The sequence below is a fragment of the Pristiophorus japonicus genome, chromosome 9, assembly GCF_044704955.1.
Source record: "Pristiophorus japonicus isolate sPriJap1 chromosome 9, sPriJap1.hap1, whole genome shotgun sequence".
Classification (NCBI taxonomy): domain Eukaryota; kingdom Metazoa; phylum Chordata; class Chondrichthyes; family Pristiophoridae; genus Pristiophorus; species Pristiophorus japonicus.
Window position 1 is genome coordinate 132,957,211 of NC_091985.1, and position 26,632 is coordinate 132,983,842.

A 26,632-nucleotide genomic window follows, 5' to 3' on the forward strand; every position below is an offset into this window, starting at 1 on the left:
TGTTGAGTTCCCAGCCCTGATCATCCTGGAGCCACGTCTCCGTAATCCCAATCACATCATATTTGTTAACATGTATTTGCACAGTTAATTCATCCACCTTATTGCGGACACTCCTTGCATTAAGACACAAAGCCTTCAGGCTTGCTTTTTTAACACCCTTTGTCCTTTTAGAATTTTGCTGTACAGTGGCCCTTTTTGTTCTTTGCCTTGGGTTTCTCTGCCCTCCACTTTTCCTCATCTCCTTTCTGTCTTTTGCTTTTGCCTCATTTTTGTCTCCCTCTGTCTCCCTGCATAGGTTCCCATCCCCCTGCAATATTAGTTTAACTCCTCCCCAACAGCACTAGCAAACACTCCCCCTAGGACATTGGTTCCGGTCCTGCCCAGGTGCAGACCGTCCGGTTTGTACTGGTCCCACCTCCCCCAGAACCGGTTCCAATGCCCCAAGAATTTGAATCCCTCCCTGCTGCACCACTGCTCAAACCATGTATTCATCTGCGCTATCCTGCGATTCCTACTCTGACTAGCACGTGGCACTGGTAGCAATCCCGAGATTACTACTTTTGAGGTCCTACTTTTTAATTTAGTTCCTAGCTCCTTAAATTCTTTTCGTAGGACCTCATCCCTTTTTTTACCTGTGTCGTTGGTACCAATGTGCACCACGACAACTGGCTGTTCTCCCTCCCATTTCAGAATGTCCTGCACCCGCTCCGAGACATCCTTGACCCTTGCACCAGTCAGGCAACATACCATCCTGGAGTCTCGGTTGCGTCCGCAGAAACACCTATCTATTCCCCTCACCATCGAATCCCCTATCACTATAACTCTCCCACTCTTTTTCCTGCCCTCCTGTGCAGCAGAGCCACCTATGGTGCCATGAACTTGGCTGCTGCTGCCCTCCCCTGATGAGTCATCCTCCCCAACAGTACCCAAAGCGGTGTATCTGTTTTGCAGGGGGATGACCACAGGGAACCCCTGCACTATCTTTCTTGCACTGCTCTTCCTGCTGGTCTTCCATTCCCTATCTGGCTGTGGACCCTTCTCCTGCGGTAAGACCAACTCACTACACATGATACTCACGTCATTCTCAGCATCGTGGATGCTCCAGAGTGAATCCACCCTCAGCTCCAATTCCGCAACGCGGACCGTCAAGAGCTCGAGGCAGATACACTTCCCACACACGTAGCGCCCAGGGACACCGGAAGTGTCCCCGAGTTCCCACATGGTACAGGAGGAGCATATTACATGGCCGAGCTCTCCTGCCATGTCTTAACCTTAGATACCCTTAAATTGGTAATAACAATGCTAAAGTTCACTTCCTGATATAAAAAAGAAAAGAAAAGCTACTCACCAATCACCAGCCAATCACTTACCCCATTGGCTGTGACGTCACTTTTTGATTACTTTCTACTTCTATTTTGCTTTCTCTCCCGCTGTAGCTGCCTTTTGATAGTCTGCTCCCGCCTCTCACCAACTGCCGCTGGCTCTCGATCTCCCACTGGGCCTTTTATAGGCTGCTCCCGCGTCTCACCAACTGCCGCTGGCTCTCGATCTCCCACTGGGCCTTTTATAGGCTGCTCCCGCGTCTCACCAACTGCCGCTGGCTCTCGATCTCCCGCTGGGCCTTTGATAGGTCACTCTCCTCTCACCAACTGCTGCTGGCTCTCGATCTCCAGCTGGGCCTTTTATAGGCTGCTCCCGCGTCTCACCAACTGCCGCTGGCTCTCGATCTCCCGCTGGGCCTTTTATAGGCTGCTCCCGCGTCTCACCAACTGCCGCTGGCTCTCGATCTCCCGCTGGGCTTTTGATAGGTCGCTCCCCTCTCACCAACTGCTGCTGGCTCTCGATCTCCCGCTGGGCCTTTTATAGGCTGCTCCCGCGTCTCACCAACTGCCGCTGGCTCTCGATCTCCCGCTGGGCTTTTGATAGGTCGCTCCCCTCTCACCAACTGCTGCTGGCTCTCGATCTCCCGCTGGGCCTTTTATAGGCTGCTCCCGCGTCTCACCAACTGCCGCTGGCTCTCGATCTCCCGCTGGGCTTTTGATAGGTCGCTCCCCTCTCACCAACTGCTGCTGTAATGTAATTGAATGTAATATCTCTAAGTTTGCAGATGACACTAAGCTTGGTGGCAGTATGAGCTGTGAGGAGGATGCTAAGAGGCTGCAGGGTGACTTGGACAGGTTAGGTGAGTGGGCAAATGCATGGCAGATGCAGTATAATATAGATAAATGTAAGGTTATCCACTTCGGTGGCAAAAACAGAAAGGTGGAATATTATCTGAATGGTGACAGATAAGAAAAAGGGGAGGTGCAACGGAGGTGCCATTGAATGTTGGCATGCAGGTACTGCAGGCGGTGAAGAAGGCAAATGAAATGTTGGCCTTCATAGTGAGAGGATTTGAGTATAGGAGCAGGGAGGTCTTGCTGCAGTTGTGCAGGGCCTTGGTGAGGCGACACTTGAATATTGTATACAGTTTTGATCTCCTAATCTGAGGAAGGACATTCTTGCTATTGAGGGAGTGCAGCGAAGGTTCACCAAATTAATTCCCGGGATGGCAGGAGTGACATATGAAGAAAGATCGGATCGACTTGGCTTATATTCACTGGAATTTAGAAGAATGAGAGGGGATCTCATAGAAACATAAAAAATTCTGACGGGATTGGAAGGTTAGATGCAGGAAGAATGTTCCCGATGTTGGGGAAGTCCAGAACCAGGGGTCACAGTCTAAGGATAAGGGGTAAGCCACTTAGGACCGAGATGAGGAGAAACTTCTTCACTCAAAGAATTGTGAACCTGTGGAATTCTCTACCACAGAAAGTTGTTGATGCTCGTTCGTTAGACATATTCAAAAGGGAGTTAGATGTGGCCCTTATGGCTAAAGGGATCAAGGAGTATGGAGAGAAAGTAGGAATGGGGTACTGAAGTTGCATGATCAGCCATGATCATATTGAATGGTGGTGCAGGCTCGAAGGGCCGAATAGCCTACTCCTGCACCTATTTTCTATGTTTCTATGTAATCATAAGAACATAAGAACATAAGAAATAGGAGCAGGAGTAGGCCATTTGGCCCCTCGAGCCTGCTCTGCCATTCAATAAGATCATGGCTGATCTGATCTTGGGCTCAGCTCCACTTCCCTGCCCGCTCCCCATCACACTTTAACAAGTTGCGAACAGCTGATTGAAACCAACTTTGCCTGAAATCAGCAGAGCATTTAAAATCAGTCAGTATAGGGTAAGTGCCTATTAAACTACCTGAAATAGTCAGCATGCTGAATACATTATAAACGCCCCCTTTGTAATTGGCTCCTATGGTAATGCCTAATGGTTAGTACCATTTGCCCGACATAAGCAGTCCCATGCGATAAGCTTGGATGGTGTAAGTGATGGGGATTGTATTCCCAAATGTTGTATTTGACACAGGAATACCTCAGCTCAGGCTGGAGATGTTTAAAGCAAATATATTTTGTCATGTTAACAAGGGTGTAATTTAGGTAGTAGTTTTCTCCAAAGTATTCTCCTTTAATTAAAGAAATGAGCTCAACTTTAGCCACTATTGCATCTTATAATTGCTTTGTTGATTTGAGATGTAATAAGACAGTGTTCGACACTTTGAATAGCTTAGTGGCTGCAGCTTGCATTTCATGTTTCAGGTCTGTTTAAAAGAAAAGTTTAGTTCAAACTGAATCTTTGTTCCTAATGATAGTTATTGCTAACTTGGGTCTGCTGCAGATAATTTTTCGAATTCAGCAGGGTCAGGTTGTTCCCTTAAGCAGTCAGTGAATATTACTTTTATGGGAATTGACCGTCCTACTGTACATGTACTTATATGGCCCGGGGTGTAACAAAAGTGGCCTGAACCAGATCTCTGTGTCTTTCACTCACATATTTCTTCAATCTCTCCAAAGGTAAAAAAGGAGGGAGAGAGAAAGCAGGGAATTATAGTGGGTAAAATGATGGAATCAATTATTAAGGATGTCATAGCAGCGCATTTGGAAAATGGTGACATGATAGGTCCAAGTCAACATGGATTTGTGAAAGGGAGATCATGCTTGACAAATCTTCTGGAATTTTTTGAGGATGTTTCCAATAAAGTGGACAAAGGAGTACCAGTTGATGTGGTATATTTGGACTTTCAGAAGGCTTTCGACAAGGTCCCACACAGGAGATTAATGTGCAAAGTTAAAGCACATGGGATTGGGGGTAGTGTGCTGACGTGGATTGAGAACTGGTTGTCAGACAGGAAGCAAAGAGTAGGAGTAAATGGTTACTTTTCGGAATGGCAGGCAGTGACTAGTGGGGTACCGCAGGGTTCTGTGCTGGGGCCCCAGCTGTTTACCTTGTACATTAATGATTTAGACGAGGGGATTAAATGTAGTATCTCCAAATTTGCGGATGACACTAAGTTGGGTGGCAGTGTGAGCTGCGAGGAGGATGCTATGAGGCTACAGAGTGACTTGGATAGGTTAGGTGAGTGGGCAAATGCGTGGCAGATGAAGTATAATATGGATAAATGTGAGGTTATCCACTTTGGTGGTAAAAACAGAGAGACAGACTATTATCTGAATGGTGACAGATTAGGAAAAGGGAAGGTGCAACGAGACCTGGGTGTCATGGTACATCAGTCATTGAAGGTTGGCATGCAGGTACAGCAGGCGGTTAAGAAAGCAAATGGCATGTTGGCCTTCATAGCGAGGGGATTTGAGTACAGGGGCAGGGAGGTGTTGCTACAGTTGTACAGGGCCTTGGTGAGGCCACACCTGGAGTATTGTGTACAGTTTTGGTCTCCTAACTTGAGGAAGGACATTCTTGCTATTGAGGGAGTGCAGCGAAGATTCACCAGACTGATTCCCGGGATGGTGGGACTGACCTATCAAGAAAGACTGGATCAACTGGGCTTGTATTCACTGGAGTTCAGAAGAGTGAGAGGGGACCTCATAGAAACGTTTAAAATTCTGACGGGTTTGGACAGGTTGGATGCAGGAAGAATGTTCCCAATGTTGGGGAAGTCCAGAACCAGGGGTCACAGTCGAAGGATAAGGGGTAAGCCATTTAGGACCGAGATAAGGAGAAACTTCTTCACCCAGAGAGTGGTGAACCTGTGGAATTCTCTACCACAGGAAGTAGTTGAGGCCAATTCACTAAATATATTCAAAAGGGAGTTAGATGAAGTCCTTACTACTCGGGGGATCAAGGGGTATGGCGTGAAAGCAGGAAGTGGGTACTGAAGTTTCATGTTCAGCCATGAATTCATTGAATGGCGGTGCAGGCTAGAAGGGCTGAATGGCCTGCTCCTGCACCTATTTTCTATGTTTCTATGTTTCTATGAGCCAGCATTTGGTAAGATGAGGCTTGATAGTGTTATGTCTCACATAAAGCAATGTGACTGAGTACTGTAGACTTGAGTAAGTGTGACCTCTGTCTCTTTATTCTGACTCCAGATCATGGCACATCATGGGAGGCCTATTTATATGCAGTGCTCCCAAGGGATGCTGAGAACCTTTGGGACTCCAACAGATGCACCCTCTGGTGGCGGTAGAATGCTAGTTACAAGGTGTTGCATACATAACATCACTCCCCCCCCCCCCAAAAGTCAATAGTACAATTATTTAGAGGGTGAGACGATCTGGGGCTTACCGCTCCCTAGTCGATCGTCTCGGTACAAACACAGGTGCAGGTGAGTTGGTTGGGCCTTGCTGGGCTGCTGGGGATAATGGGTTCAGCTTCATGGTCAACCGTGATGTCGGTTGCTACTTGTGTGTGTATCGGAGGGTCGAAGTTGGTGGTGTCCTCTTCAGATTGCTCGTGGTTGTCTGTGAACCGCAGTTTGGTTTGGTCCAAATGCTTTCTGCAAGTTAGTCCATTTGCAAGTTTGACCTCAAACACCTTACTCCCTTCTATGGCTACGATAGGGCCAGCAAGCCATTTGGGACCATGTCCATAATTGAGTACAAATACAGGGTCATTGACTTCAATAGCGCGTGACAAATCTGCGCAATCATGGTACATGCTTTGTTGATGTCCCCTGCCCTCGACATGATCATGGAGATCAGGGTGGACTAGAGAGAGCCATGTTTTGAGTGCCCTTTTCATGAGCAGTTCGCAGGGTGAACCCCGGTGAGCGAGTAGGGTCTTGTGCGGTAGCTGAGCAGGACTCGGGACAGGCAGGTCTGCAGGGAGCCTTCTGACACGCGTTTCAAGCTTTGCTTGATGGTTTGGACTGCCCGGTCTGCCTGGCCGTTAGATGCGGGCTTGAACAGGGCAGATGTGACGTGCTTGATCCCATTGTGGGTCACGAAATCCTTCAATTCAGTGCTGGTGAAGCACGGCCCATTGTCGCTGACAAGGACATCAGGCAGGCTGTGCGTGGCAAACATGGCTCGTAGGCTTTCGATGGTGGCAGTGGACATGCTTACAGACATTATTACACATTCAATCCATTTTGAATAAGCATCCACAACAACCAAAAACAATTGCCTAGAAATGGGCCAGCGAAGTCAACGTGGATCCTAGACCACGGTTTGGAGGGCATTGACCACAAATTTAGCGGTGCCTCCCTGGGTGCGTTGCTCAGTTGAGAGCAAGTGTCGCATTGGCACACGCAAGACTCCAAACCTGAGTCAATGCCGGACCATCACACATGGGATTTGGCTATAGCTTTCATCATTACTATGCCTGGGTGGGTACTGTGTAGGTTGCGTATGAACGTTTCCCTGCCTTTATTAATCAAAGCCACATGATTACCATACAATCCGCCTGTATGGATATTTTGTCTTTGCGCCGCTGGAACGGCTTGATCTCTTCATGCATCTCCGCTGGGACAGTGGACCAGTTCCCATGGAGTAAACAGTTTTTTTACAAGGGACAGTAAAGGATCCTGGCTGGTCCAGGTCCTGATTTGGTAGGCTGTAACGGGTGACTTTTCGTTTTCAAGTGCATCCATCACCAAGAGCAAGTCTGCAGGCTGTACCATTTCTACCCTGGTGGTGGGCAATGGTAGCCGACTGAGAGCATCAGCACAGTTCTCTGTGCCTGGCCTGTGGCGAATTACATAGTTATATGCAGACACCGTGAGCGGCCATCTTTGGATGTGAGCAGAGGCATTGGTATTAATACCTTTGCTCTCTGAGAATAGCGATATGAGCGGCTTATGGTCAGTTTCTAACTTGAACTTAAGCCCAAACAGGTACTGGTGCATTTGTTTCACGCCGTAAATGCATGCCAGAGCTTCTTTTTCTATCATGCCGCAAGCCCTTTCGGTCTTGGACAAACTCCTGGATGCATAAGCGACCGATTGCAATGTTCCTGATTCATTTGCTTGTTGTAACACACACCCGCCCCATACGAAGACGCATCACAAGCTAGCACTAAACGATTACATGGATCATACAGAACAAGCAGTTTGTTGGAACATAACAGATTTCTGGCTTTCTCAAAAACAGTCTCTTGTGATTTCCCCCATACTCAGTCATCTCCCTTGTGTAGCAACACATGTGGAGGTTCTTGCAAGGTGCTTAACCCGGGTAGAAAATTAACAAAATAATTGAGGAGTCCCAGGAACGACCACAGCTCCGTCAGGTTCTGTGGTCTCGGTGCATTCTTGATGGCCTCCGTCTTGGCGTCAGTCTGTCTGATGCCGTCTGACGCGATTCTTCTCCCTAAGCACGTGAACTCTGGCGCCAGGAAAACACACTTTGAGCGTTTCAATCTGAGTCCCACATGATCTAGCCGACATCGAACCTCTTCCAGGTTCTGCAAGTGTTCGATAGTGTCCCGATCTGTGATCAATATGTCATCCTGGAAAACCACGGTGCGCGGAACCGACTTTATCAGACTCTCCACGTTCCTTTGCCGATCGAATCCCAAGCGGGCATCTATTGTAGATGAACAGACCTTTGTGCGTGTTGATGCAGGTGAGGCCTTTCGAAGATTCCACCAGCTCCTGCATCATGTAGGCCGAGGTCAGGTTCAACTTGGTGAACGTGTTCCCTCCTGCCAGTGTCGCAAATAGGTTGTTTGCCTTGGGTAGCGGGTACTGGTCCTGCAGCGAAAAACGGTTAATTGTTACTTTATAGTCCCCACAAATTCTGACCGTGCCATCGCCCTTGAGAACCGGAACAATCAGACTGGCCCACTCGTTGAACTCCACCGGCACGATGATGCCCTCTCGTTGCAGCCTGTCCAGCTCGATCTCCACTTTCTCTCGCATCATGTATGGCACCGCACATGCCTTGTGGTGGATGGGTCATGTACCGGGAACCAAGTGGATCTGCACCATCGCCCCAGAGAAATTTCCGATGCCTGCCTCAAACAACGACGGGAACTTGCTCAAAACTTGGGCACATGAGGCATCATCGATGGACGAAAGTGCTCGGATGTCATCCCAGTTCCAGCGGATTTTCCCAGCCAGCTTCTGCCGAACAGTGTGGGGCCATCTCCTGGTACAATCCATAGTGGTAGTTCGTGCACCGCTCCATCATAGGAGACTTTTACTGCTGCACTGCCATTTACAGGGATCAGCGCTTTAGTGTAAGTTCTCAGCTTGGTATGAATAGGGCTCAGCTTGGGCCTTTGTGCCTTGTTGCACCACAGCCTCTCGAAGGCCTTTTTGCTCATGATAGACTGACTCGCACCCGTGTCCAAGTCCATAGAATTCCATTCAGTTCAACTTTTAACATGATTGGTGGACATTTCGTGGTGAAGGTGTGTACCCCCTACACTTCTGCCTCCTCGGTTTGAGTCTCTAGTTCAGTTTGATCTGCCATGGATCGGTCTTCCTCTGCAACATGGTGGTTTGCAGGGTTTGCAGCTCATCTGCATATTCGCTGGCGGTGTCCCATTGTTCCACAGCCTTTGCACGCATAATGTTTGAAGCAGCATTGATGAGCTCGATGATCACCTCCGCAGTGCCAACAAGGTGTTAATTGCCTCGCATTCACCCTTGATGACGGACTCTGAGTCATCTGAGATCGTGCAGCTGCAGGCGTGTATGTTCTGCCATATGCATTCTTGCCTGAAAATGACGTTACTTTGTGTACAGACTTACTGATGCATCTTTGTGTTGCGAAATTTGTTTGGTGTTATCACTTGTGGACATAAATGCCTGGGCTATCGTTATGGCTTTGCTCAGGTTCGGTGTTTCAACAGTCAATAGTTTGCAAAGGATAACCTCATGGCCAATGCCAAGCACAAAAAAGTCTCTTAGCATTTGCTCCAGGAATCCATCATATTCGCAATGTCCTGCAAGGCGCCTTAGTTCAGCGACATAGCTCGCCACTTCCTGGCCTTCAGACTGTTGACATGTATAAACATAAGAACATAAGAATTAGGAACAGGAGTAGGCCATCTAGTCCCTCGAGCCTGCCCTGCCATTCAACAAGATCATGGCTGACCTGGCTGTGGACTCAGCTCCACTTACCTGCCCGCTCCCCGTAACCCTTAATTCCCTTGTTGGTTAAAAATCTATCTATCTGTGACTTGAATACATTCAATGAGCTAGCCTCAACTGCTTCCTTGGGCAGAGAATTCCACAGATTCACAACCCTCTGGGAGAAGAAATTCCTTCTCAACTTGATTTTAAATTGGCTCCCCCATATTTTGAGGCTGTGGAACAATGGGACACCGCCAGCGAATATGCAGATGAGCTGCAAAATCGATACCTTGCCATCAGAACGCTCTCCTTCTGATTTAGGTGCTCCCAGACCAGCATACACAGTTCTTCATATGATTTGGTTGTTGGTTTCACCGGAGCAAGAAGATTCTTCATGAAACCATAGGTTGTTACCCTGCAGACGGTGAGGAGGATTGCCCTTCGTTTGGCAGCATTCTCATTCCATTCCAGCTCGTTGGCCATGAAGTATTGGTCGAGTCGCTCGATGAAGGCTTCTCAATCATCACCTTCTAAGAATTTCTCCAGGATACCAACAGTTCTCTGCATTTTCGCGTGATGGTTCGTTATCTATTATTCGTCGCCAGTTGTTATGGCTCAAATAAAGCAATGTGAGTACTGTAGACTTGAGTAAGTGTGACCTTAGTCTCTTTATTCTGGCTAGAGTGTTGACACAGCATGGGAGGCCTAGTTATATGCAGTGCTCCCAAGGAATGCTGGTTTCCCTTGGGACTCCAACAGCTGCGCTCTCTGGTGGCAGTAGAATGCTGGTTACAAGGTGTTGCATACATAATAGACAGGAATTGTTAAACTGCTTTATTTCATGTTAGGTCAACATCCAGTTATAATCCTATTCATTTATTTCAATCAATACAACGTGTCTTTTTGCAACAAAATTAAGTAATTAACATATTATGCTTCCCCACATCAGTGTGTCATTTTATTTAAAAGAAAGAAAGACTTGGATTTATATGCGCCTTTCACGACCACTGGACATCTCAAAGCGCTTTACGGCCAATGAAGTAATTTTTGGTTTGTGTTCACTGTTGTAATGTGAGAAACACGGCGGTCTATTTATGTACAAGCAAGCTCCCACAAACAGTAATGTGATAATGAACAGATAATCTGTTTTTTTTCTGATGAACAATTTCTAGTGGCGCAAGCTTCTACCTACTTCGTAAACTGGTCTATTATAACTAGGCAGTATGTCATCCCCTTGTTGCTGGGTAACGGTCCAGTAAAATCGATCTGTAAGTTTTCCCAGGGTCCTTTCGGTGGGGGCTAATGTCCCATTTTGACCTTTACTTTCCCCCCGGGTTGTATTTTGCGCATGTCACGCACCTTCTACAGTGGTTCTCTATATCTCTCTACCCATCCCCCTCCGCCACCAGCATCTGGACATCGAGCTTATCATGTTGGTTCTACCTGTATGGACATATCTATGGTATAAATTTAGTCAGCTCCCCGGATGCATTCTGGGGCCACCACATTCCCGTCTTTCCTCCATACTCCGCCGGTCCCTTATTGGGCTCCTCTCCGCTTCCACCTCTCCTTTTCCTGTGGAGTGGCTTCTCCCTGTGCCTTAAGCATATTTACTTTCTCAGGCCCAATTGTACGTGCTCCGACCTGGCCTTCCTCAGCCAGTGTATCTGTCACCGCCACCTGCTTGACTGCCTTGTCTGCCCATGCATTTCCCTGTTGGTGTTGATCAGTAATTTTTATGTACGCTTTGACTTTTAGTTTTTAACAATATCCTCGTGTTTTATTGGCTCTCCTCCTAAGGTCACGTATCCCCGTCTACCCCAGGCTATCATATAATCATGCACTACTCCAAAAGCATACCGACTGTCTGTATAGATGTTTATTCCTTTTTCTCTTAGCCATCCTCAGAGCCTTGGTGAGAGCCACCCATTCAGTCACTTAAGCTGATAGGCCCCCTTCTAGCCGTCCTTCCCTGCTAACCTGTCCACTGCCAACTACCACTGCCCATTCCGTCCGTGGTGTTCCGTTGATATAGCGCTGGGACCCATCTACGTATAGATCCATGTCTGCCTCCTCAAGCGGGGTTTCACTAGCCTGACTACTTCCCTTGTCTTCTCCTGTTGGGCTACACTGATGCTCCCCTCCCTCCGTAATGATCCACCCTGCAGGGTTGTTACATTGTTACCGTCCCATTGTGGGGGGGTAAGAGCATTGCTTCCCACCTAGCCTTTCGTGCATTGGATACCGTTTTTAGCCTACCTGTGTTAAGCACTTCGACTAAAGTATTGTTATCGTCCCATATTACCAAGCCACTGGCCTATGCCTGTCCCCATGTAAACTTTACTGTGGTACGTATAGATGTGGAAGGGCCTATTCTCATCGGGTAATCCCAGGGCTGGAGCACTTGTGAGAGCTTGATTTAATTATACAAACGCCGTGTCCTGATCAGGGCCCCAGTTTATTGGCTCTTGGGAGAGTTTCCACCCTTTGACCAGGTCCTGTATAGATTGGGCCATCTCGGCATATTTGGGGATAAAATTTCGGCAGTAGTTGAATAGCTCTAGTAGCTGCCTGACCCCTTTCACGGTCCCTGGCTTTGGTATCGATCTAGTAGCCTCCTTCTGTCCTTGGGCATTTGTCTTTTGCCTTGTGTTATGATGTATCTTAGATATGTTACTTCACACTTTCCATATTAAAGATTACACATTTTTTTTAAATTCTTTACAATCATTACAATTTTATTTTCCTTCTGGCACGTGGGAAAACATTCACTTCCAATTAAGAAACCCAAATTAATAATGTCCAGTATTTTTTTAAAATTCCATGCAGCGATGCTAAAGTTGTTTGGTGAACTAAATAAAACAGCTGACAGTGGGAAAGGGTTAACCCCTTTGCAGGTTTGTAAGAAGGCCTGACACCATTATGTGGCTTTGCGTAATTCTTTTTTTAAAACCTTTCCCGATATCAGAATACGGCATCCATTTTAAAAAGGTTTTCAAATCCAAAATTCAAATCTCCTTTACTGAAGTAAAAACTTTCCCGTAATTTAAAAGCATTATCAACATAGAGTGTCTTTTACTCTTTTCCAATGTGATGAAGGTTTCATATTCATACTTTGAAAAGGAACCGGAATTTCACTGTGGCCACGATGGAAGTCCGGTTTTCATTGGTTAATTACCCTCAATAATCCAATTAAACCAATATATTTTTAAACTACATACAACAATTGCCATTTTTTTGTACTCCAATTAAAACGTTCAATTTGTTTTGCTTTTAGCAACTGTAACTTCCAAGGTTACAGTTTTATCTTTTGTTAAACAAACCCATCCTTTATGCATTTCATGTCCGAAAAGTGGAGGAGCTAAAACAAACATATAGACTCAACATCCCTCCCCCCTCTTTAAATCCTACTTAATAATCTTTTGATGGCTTTCTTCTAGTCCATCGTTACACATTTTTGTTTTCTCTTTCTCAGCACAAAAGCTGAAGCTTCTGTGTCGGTTTTAACTTGTAAGCTTTTTGGGATTATTTTCACATTCTTTCCTGTTAGCATTTATACTTGAAATCCTTCTGGTCCAAATATCAGAGACCCCCCTGGTCTTCATTCCATCCCACTGGCCAGTTTTTCTGAATGATCCTGGGTACTCACTGCCCCTTTAGGTTGTATTCCTTCTTGTTTGCGCCATGCATGATCAATACAGGCTTCTCCCTGTTATTACCGTGTCACCTGTCACGCTACCTCGGTTTTCGTCCTTCTGTGGTTCGCTATAACTTAGTTATACAGATTACCTCCTCTTAGTTCTTTATACAGATTACCTCCTTCCCCGTCAATGCTACAGCTCTGCAGGTGGCACAAAAAAGCATACTCACTGCAATAGCTAGCTGCCGCATCATCCGGGTCGGAGTGTCTGTACCCTGCTCGCAGCGCCAATTATTGGGTTAAAAGGAAGACTTCTCTTCCTCAAGGTGGACTCCCTGATATAAGAAATCGACACCCACCCATCCATATAGCGACCACGGAATCACTCAGATGAAACCTCGGTTTAACCGGTTTTTATTCAAGCATTCTAGGGAAGTGTTCACGGATGAACCTTCTCAGAACAAAAGTTTTACAATTAGTTATACATTTTTTGAGGTTTTCTGAGTGGTTCTCCCCACCTGTCCATCTCCCATCACATGTCGCCCTCCCGCAATGTGTTATTCAGTGTTGTCAACTTTGCCTCAGTTTCTCATGACATGTTGATTAACTTTGTTTTCCAGGGTGGTGCTTCCTTATCCCTCTCCCAAGAGCTCTAGTCAAAACTACCAGTCAATACCATCCTGTTCCCATGCTGCTATAATGTAGATGTTCCCAAATATTTGACTGTCCTTGTTCTATACTGAATATGTACGCTTCCATGAGTCTGTACTAAGGTTAATACAATGGATGGTTCATTAACCATCAAGCTTTGCTGCTTCCCCTTCTTAAAACCCATTCAAGCAAGTGTATAAGCATGCTTTACATACATAAGCGAGTTTTACATACAATCGGTCAATCACAATCCCTACCGTAAGACAGAGGAACTCCTGATTCCTCAGAACCTCCTAATACTGATAAGCCCTACAATCTGGACCATGTGTCAGATCAATTCACTACCTTCAGTATCCACTTTAGTGACAATTTTTTATCCCCTTACATTGATTGAGGGATAAATATTAGCCAGGACACCAGAGATAACTCCCTTCTTCAAAATAGTGCCATGGGATATTTTACATCCACTTCAGAGAGCAGATAGGGCCTCAGTTTAATGTTTCATCTGAAAGACTACTCCTCTGACAGTGTAGCACTCCCTCAGCACTGCACTGGAGTCTCAGCTAGATTTTCTTTTGTGCTCAAATCTCTGGAATGGGACTTGAACCCACACCCTTCTGACTCAGAAACGTGTGCTACACACTGTGGCTCAGTGGGTAGCTCAGTAGGCCTGCTTTTACCAGTGTAAGAGTTTTAAAAAAATAGGAAAATAAAATGTTATCACTCGTTTATATATTAAAAACCCTGTACATTAAGTTTATTTTTATCCCTATTAAAACAGATTAAAAAAAAATAAAAATACATTTTTGTATAAAATATTTAATTGAATTGCATTTTAATTAAGTTTAAATATGTAGTTTAAATTTTTTTTTAAATTTAATGTGTTTGTGTGTTTTTTGGGGGTATTTTCATTCATACTTATGGTAGCTCCGTAGAAATGGAACTCACCATAAGTATGATTGGTTGGGCCGGCCCATGTGATCCCATGTACGAAGCACATACACTCCTGGAATACATGGGCTTTTATACTTTCTTGTATAGCCCTAGGACCACAAGTCTCCAAACCTCCGGGACCACCAGGTACTTTCGTAGAAATTTTTGCAGTCAGAGGCATCACTCATGGGAAGCCTCCTACCGCAAATGCTGGGCCATTGTTTAATGTTTAGTTATTGTGAAAAACAACTTCTATTTGGCATATTAACTACCTTTCATTTAGGCGCCTTTTTTAAAAAACTTGTGGAAATATGCATTGCTTAAAAAAAAGTAACCCTTAATGTTCAAATTATTTTTGTGGAAAAATGGTCACAAAAAAAATCATGAAATGGGCCAATTGTATGCAGCTACATTGTGGAACTATCCAGCTGGTAGCATTGAATTTTTATCATACGGGTGGGGAACACTTTGGCTTCGCCATTGAATTAATTGTGAACAAATTTCCTTGTAAAAAGGGTCATAGATTCGATACATTATACAAAACGTCATTTAGAACAATGTGCCCCATTAATAGGATGATTTTTCCAGGAAATCTATTCACAGTGAAGTGAGCCTATCAAATGAAGGTAAACAAAATTTCACTGCTTTGAAAGTGAAAAATCCAATTTTATCTTAAGTACAACACACTCATACCGTTCTTAAGAAAATGTTTGTGAGTAAACCATTGCAATGATAAAGTTGAGATTCCTCTTAAAAGACTAGTGCCTCAAAATTACTGTTGGTGATACTAATGGATGATTGCTCAATCCATGATATCAGCAGAGGTATTAACCAATTTAATGTTTGAATTAAAATAATAGACAAAGAAATTCCATGAGTGTGTTATGGGTTTCTCTGCTTATCTCACCAACAATCATTTGTAGGCTTACATCGGTGAGAATGCAAGCTACAGATCGAGATAATAGACTATTTTTCAGCTCATTCTTAAGTCATTATGGGCATCATTGACAAACATTTTCAGGCTCACTGGTGCGGAATAAGAGAGTGGATGACAGGAAATCAGACAAAAAGTACGATTTGCTGGAACCCACTGAATTAGTGCAGTACGTGACCTTCCAGTAATCTTTCAGGCAAGCCTAAAGCACAAAATGTACAAGAGCGTCACTTGAAATTAAGCTGGCTTTCAAGCTTGCAAATATAGGACAGCAAACTTCCTCGCCTGTATCGATTGTCCTCACTCATCTGGAGTGGGTGTAAAGGTAAGCTCCCTTCACAAAGCTCTTAAAGGGGCAGAGATTATTTTGTTTGATTTATTTATGTTCGCTATTGTTGCTGGTCTTTGGGTTCTTTTTATGTTTCTTTCCGCTTTTTGTTTTAAACTTGCTATCGGAACAGGTAGGGAATATTTCGGTTGGAAATAAAAATAGCCAAATATTGTCCGGAGAAATCGTCGCAATGCAAAATGTAAATACCGCATTTACAACAAGATTTCAGCAGAACAGGAAGAAAGGACACGAAGGGGACTCTTACAATACAACTTTCACTGGAACACAGAAGTGACAAGACATTAAATGGGGAGGCGACAGAGTTCCATGGTGGTTGGCAAGTCAAGTTAAAGTTAAAGCTGAGTTAAAATTCCCTAAAGACATTTTATGTCATGGTTAAAGAGGCATGTTAGATCGACCAGCAGGCACCTGAGCTATCCTGACTATTCCTGTCACAATGCCATCAATGAGCCCTTGTCATACTTACCTGACAATGACTGAGAACAATTGCCTCCACGGCCGCCGGGTCAGCTAGAATCTAATTGCAGAGCTTTGCCATCTGCTGCAAGGCTATCTACAGCGAACCTGCAACACAGGCAGTATGGGTCATCACCGCCCTCAACCTATCTGTATCTGGCTTATTCTAGGCTAGCATTGCTGTAAAGGTAATGTGATGGCCATAACATGCATCAAACAGCTGACAAATGAATTGATCAGCATGACCAGCACTTTAATTTCCTTTCTTGCTCATGAACAACAGAAACATGACATGGCTGTCCAATTTCACCACAGTTCTGCATTTGACAAATGCAGGGATATGGTTGGAAAGCATGTGGCTATTCAGAGAGCAGGTTCCTACTCTTGTCTGCCTCACCAGTGCAATTTGCCTCAACTGATGCCAGTCCAGAATGCTTACTAACTGCATCCTCTGGGATTGTGTAGATGTGCTGGTAAGATGAGCGCAAGGTGCTGTGATATGTTGCTTTGCTCTGGGTTATTAGTAGAGGTGGAAGGCTGCTCTTCCGGTGCTTCGTTATGGGTGCTGCTCTCATCTTCCGGCGCTCCCTCATTTTCTACACCTGAAATGGAAGACAGAAACATGGGTGAGCTTTTAGTGGCAAGGGTAAGCAGAGAGAGATAATTGGCTGCTTGACACAATTGCACTTTGTGACGCAGAGCTTGCAGGGTGAGATACAAGTGATAAGGGTAACAAAGGGTAAAATGTGAAGAGGCCCTGTGCGAATTCTCCTACAGACAGTCCAGTCTCCAAGCCCATGATTTGCCCCAGCCCACAATGCCCAGGACCTCCTCCTTGAGTAAGGATAGGACGTGGATGTGACCTTGACATCGATGCCTGCACCTGCGTATTGTTTACCAGCTTCTCCTGCAAGACAGAAGGATGTCGGCTAGTGGTAGTCTTGTTCTGAGCATGTGCGTTACCAGGTAGAAGTGTGGATTTTGTGTGAAAGGTGACAGAGGTGGGGAACTGAGCCAACGAGGAGAGCAGGAGCTGCAAAGGGTGGCAGTAGAAGAAGGATGTTGACTGAAGTGTGGTGCATTGATTATAGGAGAGCGAAGGGAAACAAGGGAGGGAAGGGTTGCAAATCTATTTGGGAGCTGATATCTGGGCAGCGAATCTCTTCATAATAGCACATTCTATCCGATCCCCCAGCATATTGAAACTAGATGAGAAACCCTGTTGAATCCCAAGGCCTCCATAGTAGCATTGGCATTCCGACCAGGCTTAAAACCATTGTCACTTGGGTCTCTGTTTCAGATGGCCCTGGAGATGCCTTGCGCTCCGCAGTAGTCTGCACTACTTGCATTCTGTGCAGAAAGGCAGCTAATCGACTCCTTCATGTTTTCCATTAGATGTTACAGGGTGTTGATTCATACATCTTCCAATAACTGCATAACATTTTGGTGCTCAGACTGCATCCTAGTTTTAAATCCTGGGGCTATGCAGCTGAGGAATGACATGAACAAGTTCTGTGGCTAGCTGGGTCCTGCTTTTCCACTGTTACCTACACTTGCTCCTCCTCACTCGTTCCCAGTGCTTCACTTAGTGCTGCCTCCTAAATCCCTCCTCACTACCCCTTTCTACAGGTGGATGTACCTGTCCTGGTGGTTACACCAAGAGGAGTGCATGACCCAGGATGGTGCGAGGTGTTGGCTTCGTCTGTGGAACTGGGTGAAGTAAATAAAATTGGTAGAGACCCACGCTGTCACTTTACTGGAGTAGTAATGAAAATTGTTGTTGCTTTGGGTGCAATACCTTTATTTCTTCCTTCAGCATGCAAAGCAATTTATAAGGGGTGTAGCTTGACAGAGTACAAAAGCATGCATCCTAACACTATATTAAACTCCAAAACACAAAGTGTCTGTTTTTATATAATTCTGTGCCTGTAATGAACTCGAATCTGCCTCTTTTCCCTTGATTGGATTCCTTCTGTCACCTGACGTAACATGGCCACCCTCTCCAGTACATTTCCATTGCAGCCAGCCAAGTCCAAAGTATAAGCTTCATGCATTGTAACATGTTTCTTATCTCATCTGCTCCCAACGCTTAATTGGCCTGCTTTTCTGTGTGAACAAGGAAGTCTTAGTTATTATAACATTTTGCAGCTGTATGTCCAATCTAGTTTCCAGGCAACGATCTAAAAATCTCTACTTTGGCAAGTTTTTCTAAGATCCAGGTATAATGTCTTGTGTTTAATTAACTGTTGCTAATGAGCTTTCACACACACTATCTATGGATTTATTACGAGTGCCCCATTATGCCTAGTCCTATTCTAATTAGACAAGGCTCAGGTTCCCTTATCTTTGTTTTTAGCTTCCGAGAAACTTTCTTTATTCAACAGTTAATGGAGACTTTGGGCTCAATTTTCCCCGGTCATTTGCATAGTTTTTTTTGGCACGTGCCGGTTTTTTTTTGAGAATTAATTTTTTCTCCAAGTTTCCCCCTGCGATCTGTGCCGGCATAACTGACTTAGTTACGATTTTTCTAGGCCAGTATTTTTTTACGTTCCCTCATGTCTGCGCCGGTTTTTATAATTTTTCGCAGTTTGGCCAAAATTTTTTCCTCCTAGGTCAGCGTATCTGGCCATTCCTGAAAAACCTTCTGGGCACTTAAGAAAACCAGCGCACATTGACAAATTGGCGCTGAAAGATGCCATTGTTTTTATAGCGAAGATTTTGGAGGGAGTCAAGAACACTGTCAAAATCAATAATAAAGTTCAACTTTGTTTACCTGTCAACGTAGTAAATGTAAATTTGTTGGATTTCAGAAGTTTTCTCATTTTTTTACTCACTCACATGCCACCACCGAATGTCTTGAAGCAGGGCTGGAGGGTCGTAGCTTTGGCCGGCAGAATTGGCCCCGCACCCAGACCCAGGGGCTCGGCTAGAAAACAAGACGTGGAGTCGGGTGGGGGGGTGGAGGAGAGAGAGAGAGAGAGAGAGAGAGGAGAGCGAGGTGCCGATCGGAAGGCTTTGAGCCCGGGAAGCGAGGTGCCGATCGGGAAGCCTTTTGCACTGAAGACTGTAATGAGTGGGGGCATGGGGGGGGGGGGGCGGAGGGAAGAGAGGAGGGGAGAAGTCACAAGACTGCAATTGCTTAAGGGGGGGGGAGAGGAGAAGTCAAAAGACTGCAATTAGTTAATGGGGGGCGGGGGGGAGAGAGGAGAAGTCACAAGACATTGGGTGTGGTCCATCCATACAGACCTTGGGGAGAGAACTGCGAACCTGTCCTGCCTGCTGTTTTCCTGCCATTTTGAGCTTCTTTCAAAGGTTAACTTTAAGTATGTAGGCAATACTGACAATGCCATACCTTGTGCGAGCCTTCTGCATCATGGTGCTACGTAGGAGACAATTGATTCGACTTCATCGCATCAGGACCCATAGGGTGCTGGGCAGGAGGCCTTACCCACCTTGGGTATATCGAAACAGGCGTTTGTACCTCCACCTGAATGATGCAGACTGTGTCAGAAGGTTGCATTTCCACAAATAAGTTGTAACTGAGATCTGTGAGTTGGTCAAAGCAGACCTGCAACCTAGAAGCATCAGGAGGACTGCTTTGTCAGTTGAAGTGAAGGTTACAGCTGCACTTTCATTCTATGCCTCTGGCTCGTTTCAAGCTACAACTGGGGATGTGTGCGCCGCCATCTCAACATGCAACATATGTCTGCATTCGCCAGGTGACAGCTGCACTGTACGCGCGGAGGAATTACTTCACAAAATTCCCCATGACCACCCAGGCAATGCGTGACAGGGCTGTGGGCTTCTCCAGGATTGCTGGCTTCCTAAAGGTATAGGGCTGCATTGATTGAACCCACATCGCCTTGTGAGCACCTTTGGAGGATTCCGAGATGTACAGGAACAGAAAAGGCTTCCACTCCATTAATGTGCAGCTCATGTGTGACGACATGCATCATATTATGTCAGTTGATGCAAGATACCCTGGGAGCACTTATGATGCATTTATCCTAAGCTACAGTGTTATATCTGCCATATTTCAGCAGCAGCAGCCAGAAGGGCAGAGCTGGCTAGTGGGAGACAAAGGGTACGGCCTTGCCACCTGGCTCATAACGCCCCTACGCGTAACCTGGACGGAAGTTGACCATGAATACAACATGTCGCACATTCCGATGCACAGCATCATAGAGAGGACCACTGGCATATTGAAACAGCGTTTCCGGTGCCTGGACCATTCCGGAGGCTACTTGCTGTACTTCCCCGAGATTGTCGGTCAGTTCACTGTTGTGTGCTGCATGCTGCATAACTTAGCCACCATGAGGCAGCAGCACCTGGTAGTGGAAGACCCACCTGCGGTGAGAGTGGCTGATGATAATGATGTGGAAGATGCAGGTCATGAGCAGGAGGAGAGGGAGGAGGAGGAGGAAGCCATGCAAGTGCCTGAGGCCGGAGCACGACGGCGGAAGAGGGCTGTCCATCGTGCCCCTTTAACCATTGCTTGGGCCTTGCACCAGCAGTTCATCCGTGAACGCTTTACTGATGCCTGAGGGCTCAGCGACAACTATTCCACATGTACCTGTCCGCAATGTTGTGTTGTGTTAATGGAACATGATTCAGTTTAAATGTAAAATATATTTTATTCATAAGTTTAACAATGTACCTAACTTAACTTTAATCAAATTATTCTTGTTTCAAACTTTACTTTAAGATCACACTTTAAGATCACTTACAAACTTTTATAAACTTGTAAATTTACATAACTTACAAAAAACTTTTAATTGGAGAACAGTAACAACAATAACAGCAGCAGCAAAGAAAGGCTGCACCATCTCTCATCCCCCTTATTCTAAGACCGCCCGCTGCGCTTGGTTTTGGACTCTCCACCAGTCCTGCCCGCAGGCGGTGGCACAGTGTTTCTGGGCTTGGTACCAAGCTTATTCTTTCTAACATCTCGGGTACTGTGCACCTCTTGGGGGGGTGGGGGGTGTCAGCGTCAGGTGGCAAGTTGGAGGACCCAGACAGCAAGTTGGAGAGCCCGGCTTTGGGCACTTCAGAGGCTGGTGTGGGGATTGGAGTGGGAGTGACAGTTGATTCTGTCAATGGGCGCGGGGTCTGGGCGTGTTCCCTTATTGCAGCAGCTAACTCCAACATGCCGCCCCTCATGCACCCCGACAGTGACGGAAAGGCAAAGAGAGCACTCAGCCCAACCAATCCGCCTCACCACAACTGCGACACCCCTTATAGTAAAACATTCTACACTCCACCCCAACCGGACCGGAGCCATGATCTCCTGGGAGAGGCAAAAACCAGATAAAAACCCAGGCCAATTTAGGGAGCAAAATTCTGGGAAAATTACAGGGCCCTCATCCCATTAATAAAAAGCTTTTTACAAATGTTTCCACTCATTATCTGCAACTTGTACAGCAGGCAGTGTTGAAAGGTTGGAAATATTAAGGCAGGCAGTGACACTCAAGTAGCCACCCTGTATCCCATTGTAGAGGTGAGTACGAGTACATGCACCCTGCAGCTAGATTCTGTTTTCAATATTTTTGGAGTGAAGCCCTTTAAATATATCAGCATGGCAAGAGTTACAGCAAAAACTTGTTGTTGCAAAGTACACCCTTGCAGTAGATGGGTGACAAGCATCTGAGATAGTCTGAATGAGAGGACAAGCCATGCATACTTTGTCAATCTACATGTTATAAGATCATGGTGAATAGATTTGCCTTGACTGATTTGCTGACGCCTCTAAACTTATTTAATAATTGCAGCCAGGTCCTTTGCATGATGGAAGCAGTAGTGACATGGACTCCTACCTCTTCTTGTGTAATCTGTATGATTCTTCTTGTGGATGGTGCCTTACATTGCCCAGCAGCCGCCCTCCTCTCCCCTGAACCTCTTCCATCAGCACCTCTGATGATGCATCAGTAAAGTGGGATATTACAAATGACAATGATTTCTAAGATGGTCAAACTTAGATCCGCCAAAAAGCGTCTCTCATTTAAACTGCTGCTGTAGGCCTTTAAAATCCCGTGAGTAACACGAGATGTTCTGTCCGCAAAACGTCACCCCTAGAGACTGGTCTATTACATACTGGGTTCCTTGCTGCACATACATAATTAAGTAATTCAGGAAGATTCAGTGGGGGTCCAATGTGCTCAAAGCCCACTGCATTTAGTTCCTGCTCAATTTGCAAACAATGCTGTGTGATCTATGCTATGAAAGTAACTAAAGTGTTAAATCTGACACGGTTTTATAACTTCACCAAAGGGCCCAATTCTGCATGCTATACTTTGTGTAACATTTGTTACAAAAACAAGTACCGTATGTTTTCGAGCTATTATCTCTCAAAATTTGGATTGTTGTAAGGAGTTAACACAGTAGCTGCTTGTACACATGGGGGCCTGTTACTACCGCAAATCGGCGACCACACTGCGGAGTGGAGTGACCGCCGACTTTTCGTGGGATGGCTGCTGATAGCCCAATTGCCTTTACGAGTTTTTCCGGCGGTACCCCGATCCCTTCTCTATCACTCCGCTGCTGCCGATCCGTGTTAAGTGCATCATTACCGTGCGCACCGTCGATCTACCTCCCCAACGGCGAAATTCTGCTCTGAAAATCTTTGGCCCGCCCAGCGGTGCCAAAACCTGTTTTTTTCCCAGTGGTCCAGTGAGGCTGTGACCTTCTGCAACGGTGGTGCAACTTCCCTTAAAGGAGAGGGCACACTGCCCCTGCTGCCATGTTTGTTTTTGTCGGCCGACTGCCAGGTCGGCCCGACAATTATGCCCCCGGGTCAGGCCGGGCCACCAACAGACAGCCTGGCACCCCTTCGAGTGCCAGGCCACTGGCCTGGCCTAAACCTGCCATGGTAGCCCAGTGGACTGAAGTTTAAAAATTGCAAAGGCTCACCCCTTTAAGTGAAGGGGAGAGCCATGGTGACGCGGCGTCGTGATGACATCATCGCGGCAGTCACGCCGCACCACCCCCAACCTCTGCCTCTCAGGTGTTGTCACCGCCTCTCTGGCAAAGTCACCGCCCCCATTAAGAGCGACTTCCGGATCTGAATTTTAAAAAAAACAACAAAGAGCGGAATATCGCTCAAGAGGCAACCACCAATGGTAAAAACCATTGAAATGGGGTGCGCACACCCTGTTTCAGGCAGGGGGCAATTTCAGGCCCATGATATTTATTACTGTGTTTGGTAGTGTATGTTCTCAAACTACAACAACAACTTGTATTTATATAGCGCCTTTAACATAGTAAAACGTCCCAAGGCACTTCACAGGAGTGTTATAAGAAAAGAAAATGTGACACCGAGCCACATAAAAAGAAATGACAGCAAATGACCAAAAGCTTGGTCAAAAAGGTAGGTTTTAAGGAGCGTCTTAAAGCAGGAAAGAACGATAGAGAGGTGGAGAGGTTTAGGGAGGGAATTCCAGAGCTTACAGCCCAGGCAGCTGAAGGCACGGCCGTCAATAGTTGAGCAGTTATAATCAGGGATGCCCAAAAGGGCAGAATTTGAGGAGCGCAGATATCTTGGGGGGTTGTAAGGCTGAAGGAGATTACAGAGATAAGAAGGGGCCATGGAGGGATTTGTAAACAAGGATAATAATTTTGAAATCGAGGTGTTGCTTAACCGGAAGCCAATGTAGGTCAGCGAGCACAGGGGTGATGGGTGAGCGGGACTTGGTGCCAGTTAGGACACGGGCTACCGAATTTTCAATGGCCTCAAGTTTACGTAGGGAATTGTCTTTTTTTTTTAAATGCACATTACATAGCAGAACTTTCTGTAATGCAGACACAGAGAAATTCATGTTTAAAGAATTTTTATTTCTCCATTGTAACTGATGAATGCACATAAAATTACTCGTGGAAGAAACATCATGCCAGAAAATTGCATAGAATTCATACAAAATTTGAATATGCATTTCAGAACATATTATCATTGTTAAAGACAATATTATTTACATCCTTTTTATGTGAAGTATTCCCTTTGTCACATTGTTATTCTACAGTCAACTTGAAATCAAAACAATTTAACAATATTAGAGCACAGACCATCCATTGAATATGATTAATGAAATAAACAGGGTTATGTTTTACTCGATGTTACCACACACTTTGCGATTTGTCTAGATCTGATGTACGAGTTAAGGTTCGTGAAACACCGTTAAATGCCCAATCCAAAAATAACCCGCACTTAATGCTGAACACAAGCAGTAGTGTTTGCAGTTGTTACATGAAGTGCACATACAACGTAGTTCAGTACAGAACAGCCCATAAATACAGATTTCCACAATAAGTACTTTGAATATTCTACTTAGATACAGAACAAGGCAACACTTTAAAGGCACAAGACTCTTCACATCATATAGACCCCTTCTTAGTTTTGTTAGATTCAACAAATCTAATTCAAGTAACGTTAAACAACAAATATAGTTTGTATGTAAGTATGTGTATATATATATATATATATATATTCACACATTACACACACGTGGTTTCTTCTGTTGCAACTGTTGAAAACTATAGGGTGTGATACAGACTGAATAAAATTATGAATTTCTATTTTTGCAATAATCTGTCACACTATTAAAACCAATAAAAAGTAAAAAATGAGAAATGCCCCATTATAAATAATGAGCATTTAAATGGCTAGACCCAACACTGGTAGGGCTTTCATTAAAATAGCATGTTAAATCGTATAAAAATAAAGAGATGTTTAAATGTTTTACTGAAACATTATCGTAGACAAATACTGCACCAAATGATGGCAATGAAATGTTTTCACTCAGAATAATTATACGTACTGAATGCAATGGAAATACAAGAGTCTTTAGATTTATGCATTTCATCGTTTGAGCAACCACTGTGACACTGAAAGGTTTTTAACCATAAACCTTCAACTATTTTTCCTGCCAATTCAACTGCTGCAATACCTGTATCTCTTATGTATTGGATATATGGCACAGGATGAATAATGCCAAAGATCTCAGGTTGCACAAATTGTTTAGGTGACTATTCATTATACTAATGCTTGCTAAATTGATTAATTGTCAACAATATTGTATTTTCAGTGTTTAATTTTGAAATTAGAATTTCATTCACAAAGTGCATACATACATATATCAATACAATGACTTGCTTGCACTTTTTCCCTTCAGATATTTACAACCACCTGTATTGTACAAAAAAAATCTTACAAATGTTTTAGATGTGTAACAAGTTACAATATTTTGATTGTGCAGTTGGATATAAGGACTTTCTGTTACATCACTCACATTAACTTGTAATAATAACCTTGGTTTAGAAAAACTGTGATATCAATGTAACTCTACTTTGTACACACAAGTCAAATACACTTTTTTACCCTGCAAAGCTATCAAAGTACATTACAGCACGAACTCCACGACAAAACTGCTCCTTACAATTAAATTTAAAGTATCCACAGTGATAACCACAATACTTCCATCATGCATGCATCCCTGAAACTTGTTTCCCTTTAATATACTGAACAAAGCTCTGCAGAAAGTTTTAGTATTGCACAACCAAAACTCCCATTATATTAAGCAGCATTCTTAATTCAGCAATGCCGATGTTAAAGTATGCAGCAATATACAATTACTTAGGTAAGTGTACTTATGTAAAAAGCACAGACAATGGCAAACCTGTGCTTGCAGCTAAAGCAAAGGTTTCTTACAACACAGTGCAAACATGCAATGTTATGGTATACGTGGCTGTTGAGCTTTGCCTATTTAAGTACTGTGGATCTCAAATTCCTCTTTGATGGTTTTAAAATGTAATGTGTGGCACCGTACAATTAGTTTTGCACTGGCACTTGAACAGGATGTACACACACATGATCCTGACACTGTACTGTATGTTTGAATAGGTCTTCCAGAGCACAACCACGTACTTGAGCAGTTATTCTCCTGTCTACATCCTTTGTATAGCAGCCCATAAATACAATAGATCAACACAGTTTAAAGATGGGATCGGCCTATTAAAGTGAAGTATCAAACACTTTATCTGACTTAGTGTCTTCTAAATCATCTTCATTTGAGCATGACTTGTGGTTCAATTTCCCATTATCTGGAGCGAGGGTGGGAGGTGCAGCGCTGTGGTCTCCATCTTCACTGAACTTTCCTTTCAGTGTATCTTGTACAAATTCTTGGATTTCCAGAGGCAGCCGCTTAAACTTGTCTTGGTATTCTTGATCGAGATCACTCTGTAGCTGCAAACAACAGAAAAATTGTAGTGTAATAAATTCTCCGAATTTGTTTGCTGCAGTGTAGGATTTTTGTT

At 44.7% G+C, this 26,632-nt stretch overlaps 1 protein-coding gene across 2 annotated transcripts in view; it reads right to left on the reverse strand.

The window, feature by feature from the left end:
• Positions 1 to 24,192: 24,192 nt before the first annotated feature.
• Positions 24,193 to 26,632, reverse strand: part of plcb1 (phospholipase C beta 1) — a 1,109,102-nt gene continuing 1,106,662 nt past the window's right edge. Inside the window, exon 33 of one of the 2 annotated variants that reach the window (XM_070889862.1) lies at positions 24,193 to 26,561. In XM_070889862.1, the coding sequence (XP_070745963.1) occupies positions 26,331 to 26,561 (231 nt within the window). In that variant the 3' untranslated portion in view covers positions 24,193 to 26,330. The remainder of the gene's footprint in view (positions 26,562 to 26,632) is intronic. The other variant, XM_070889863.1, reaches the window with a different exon arrangement.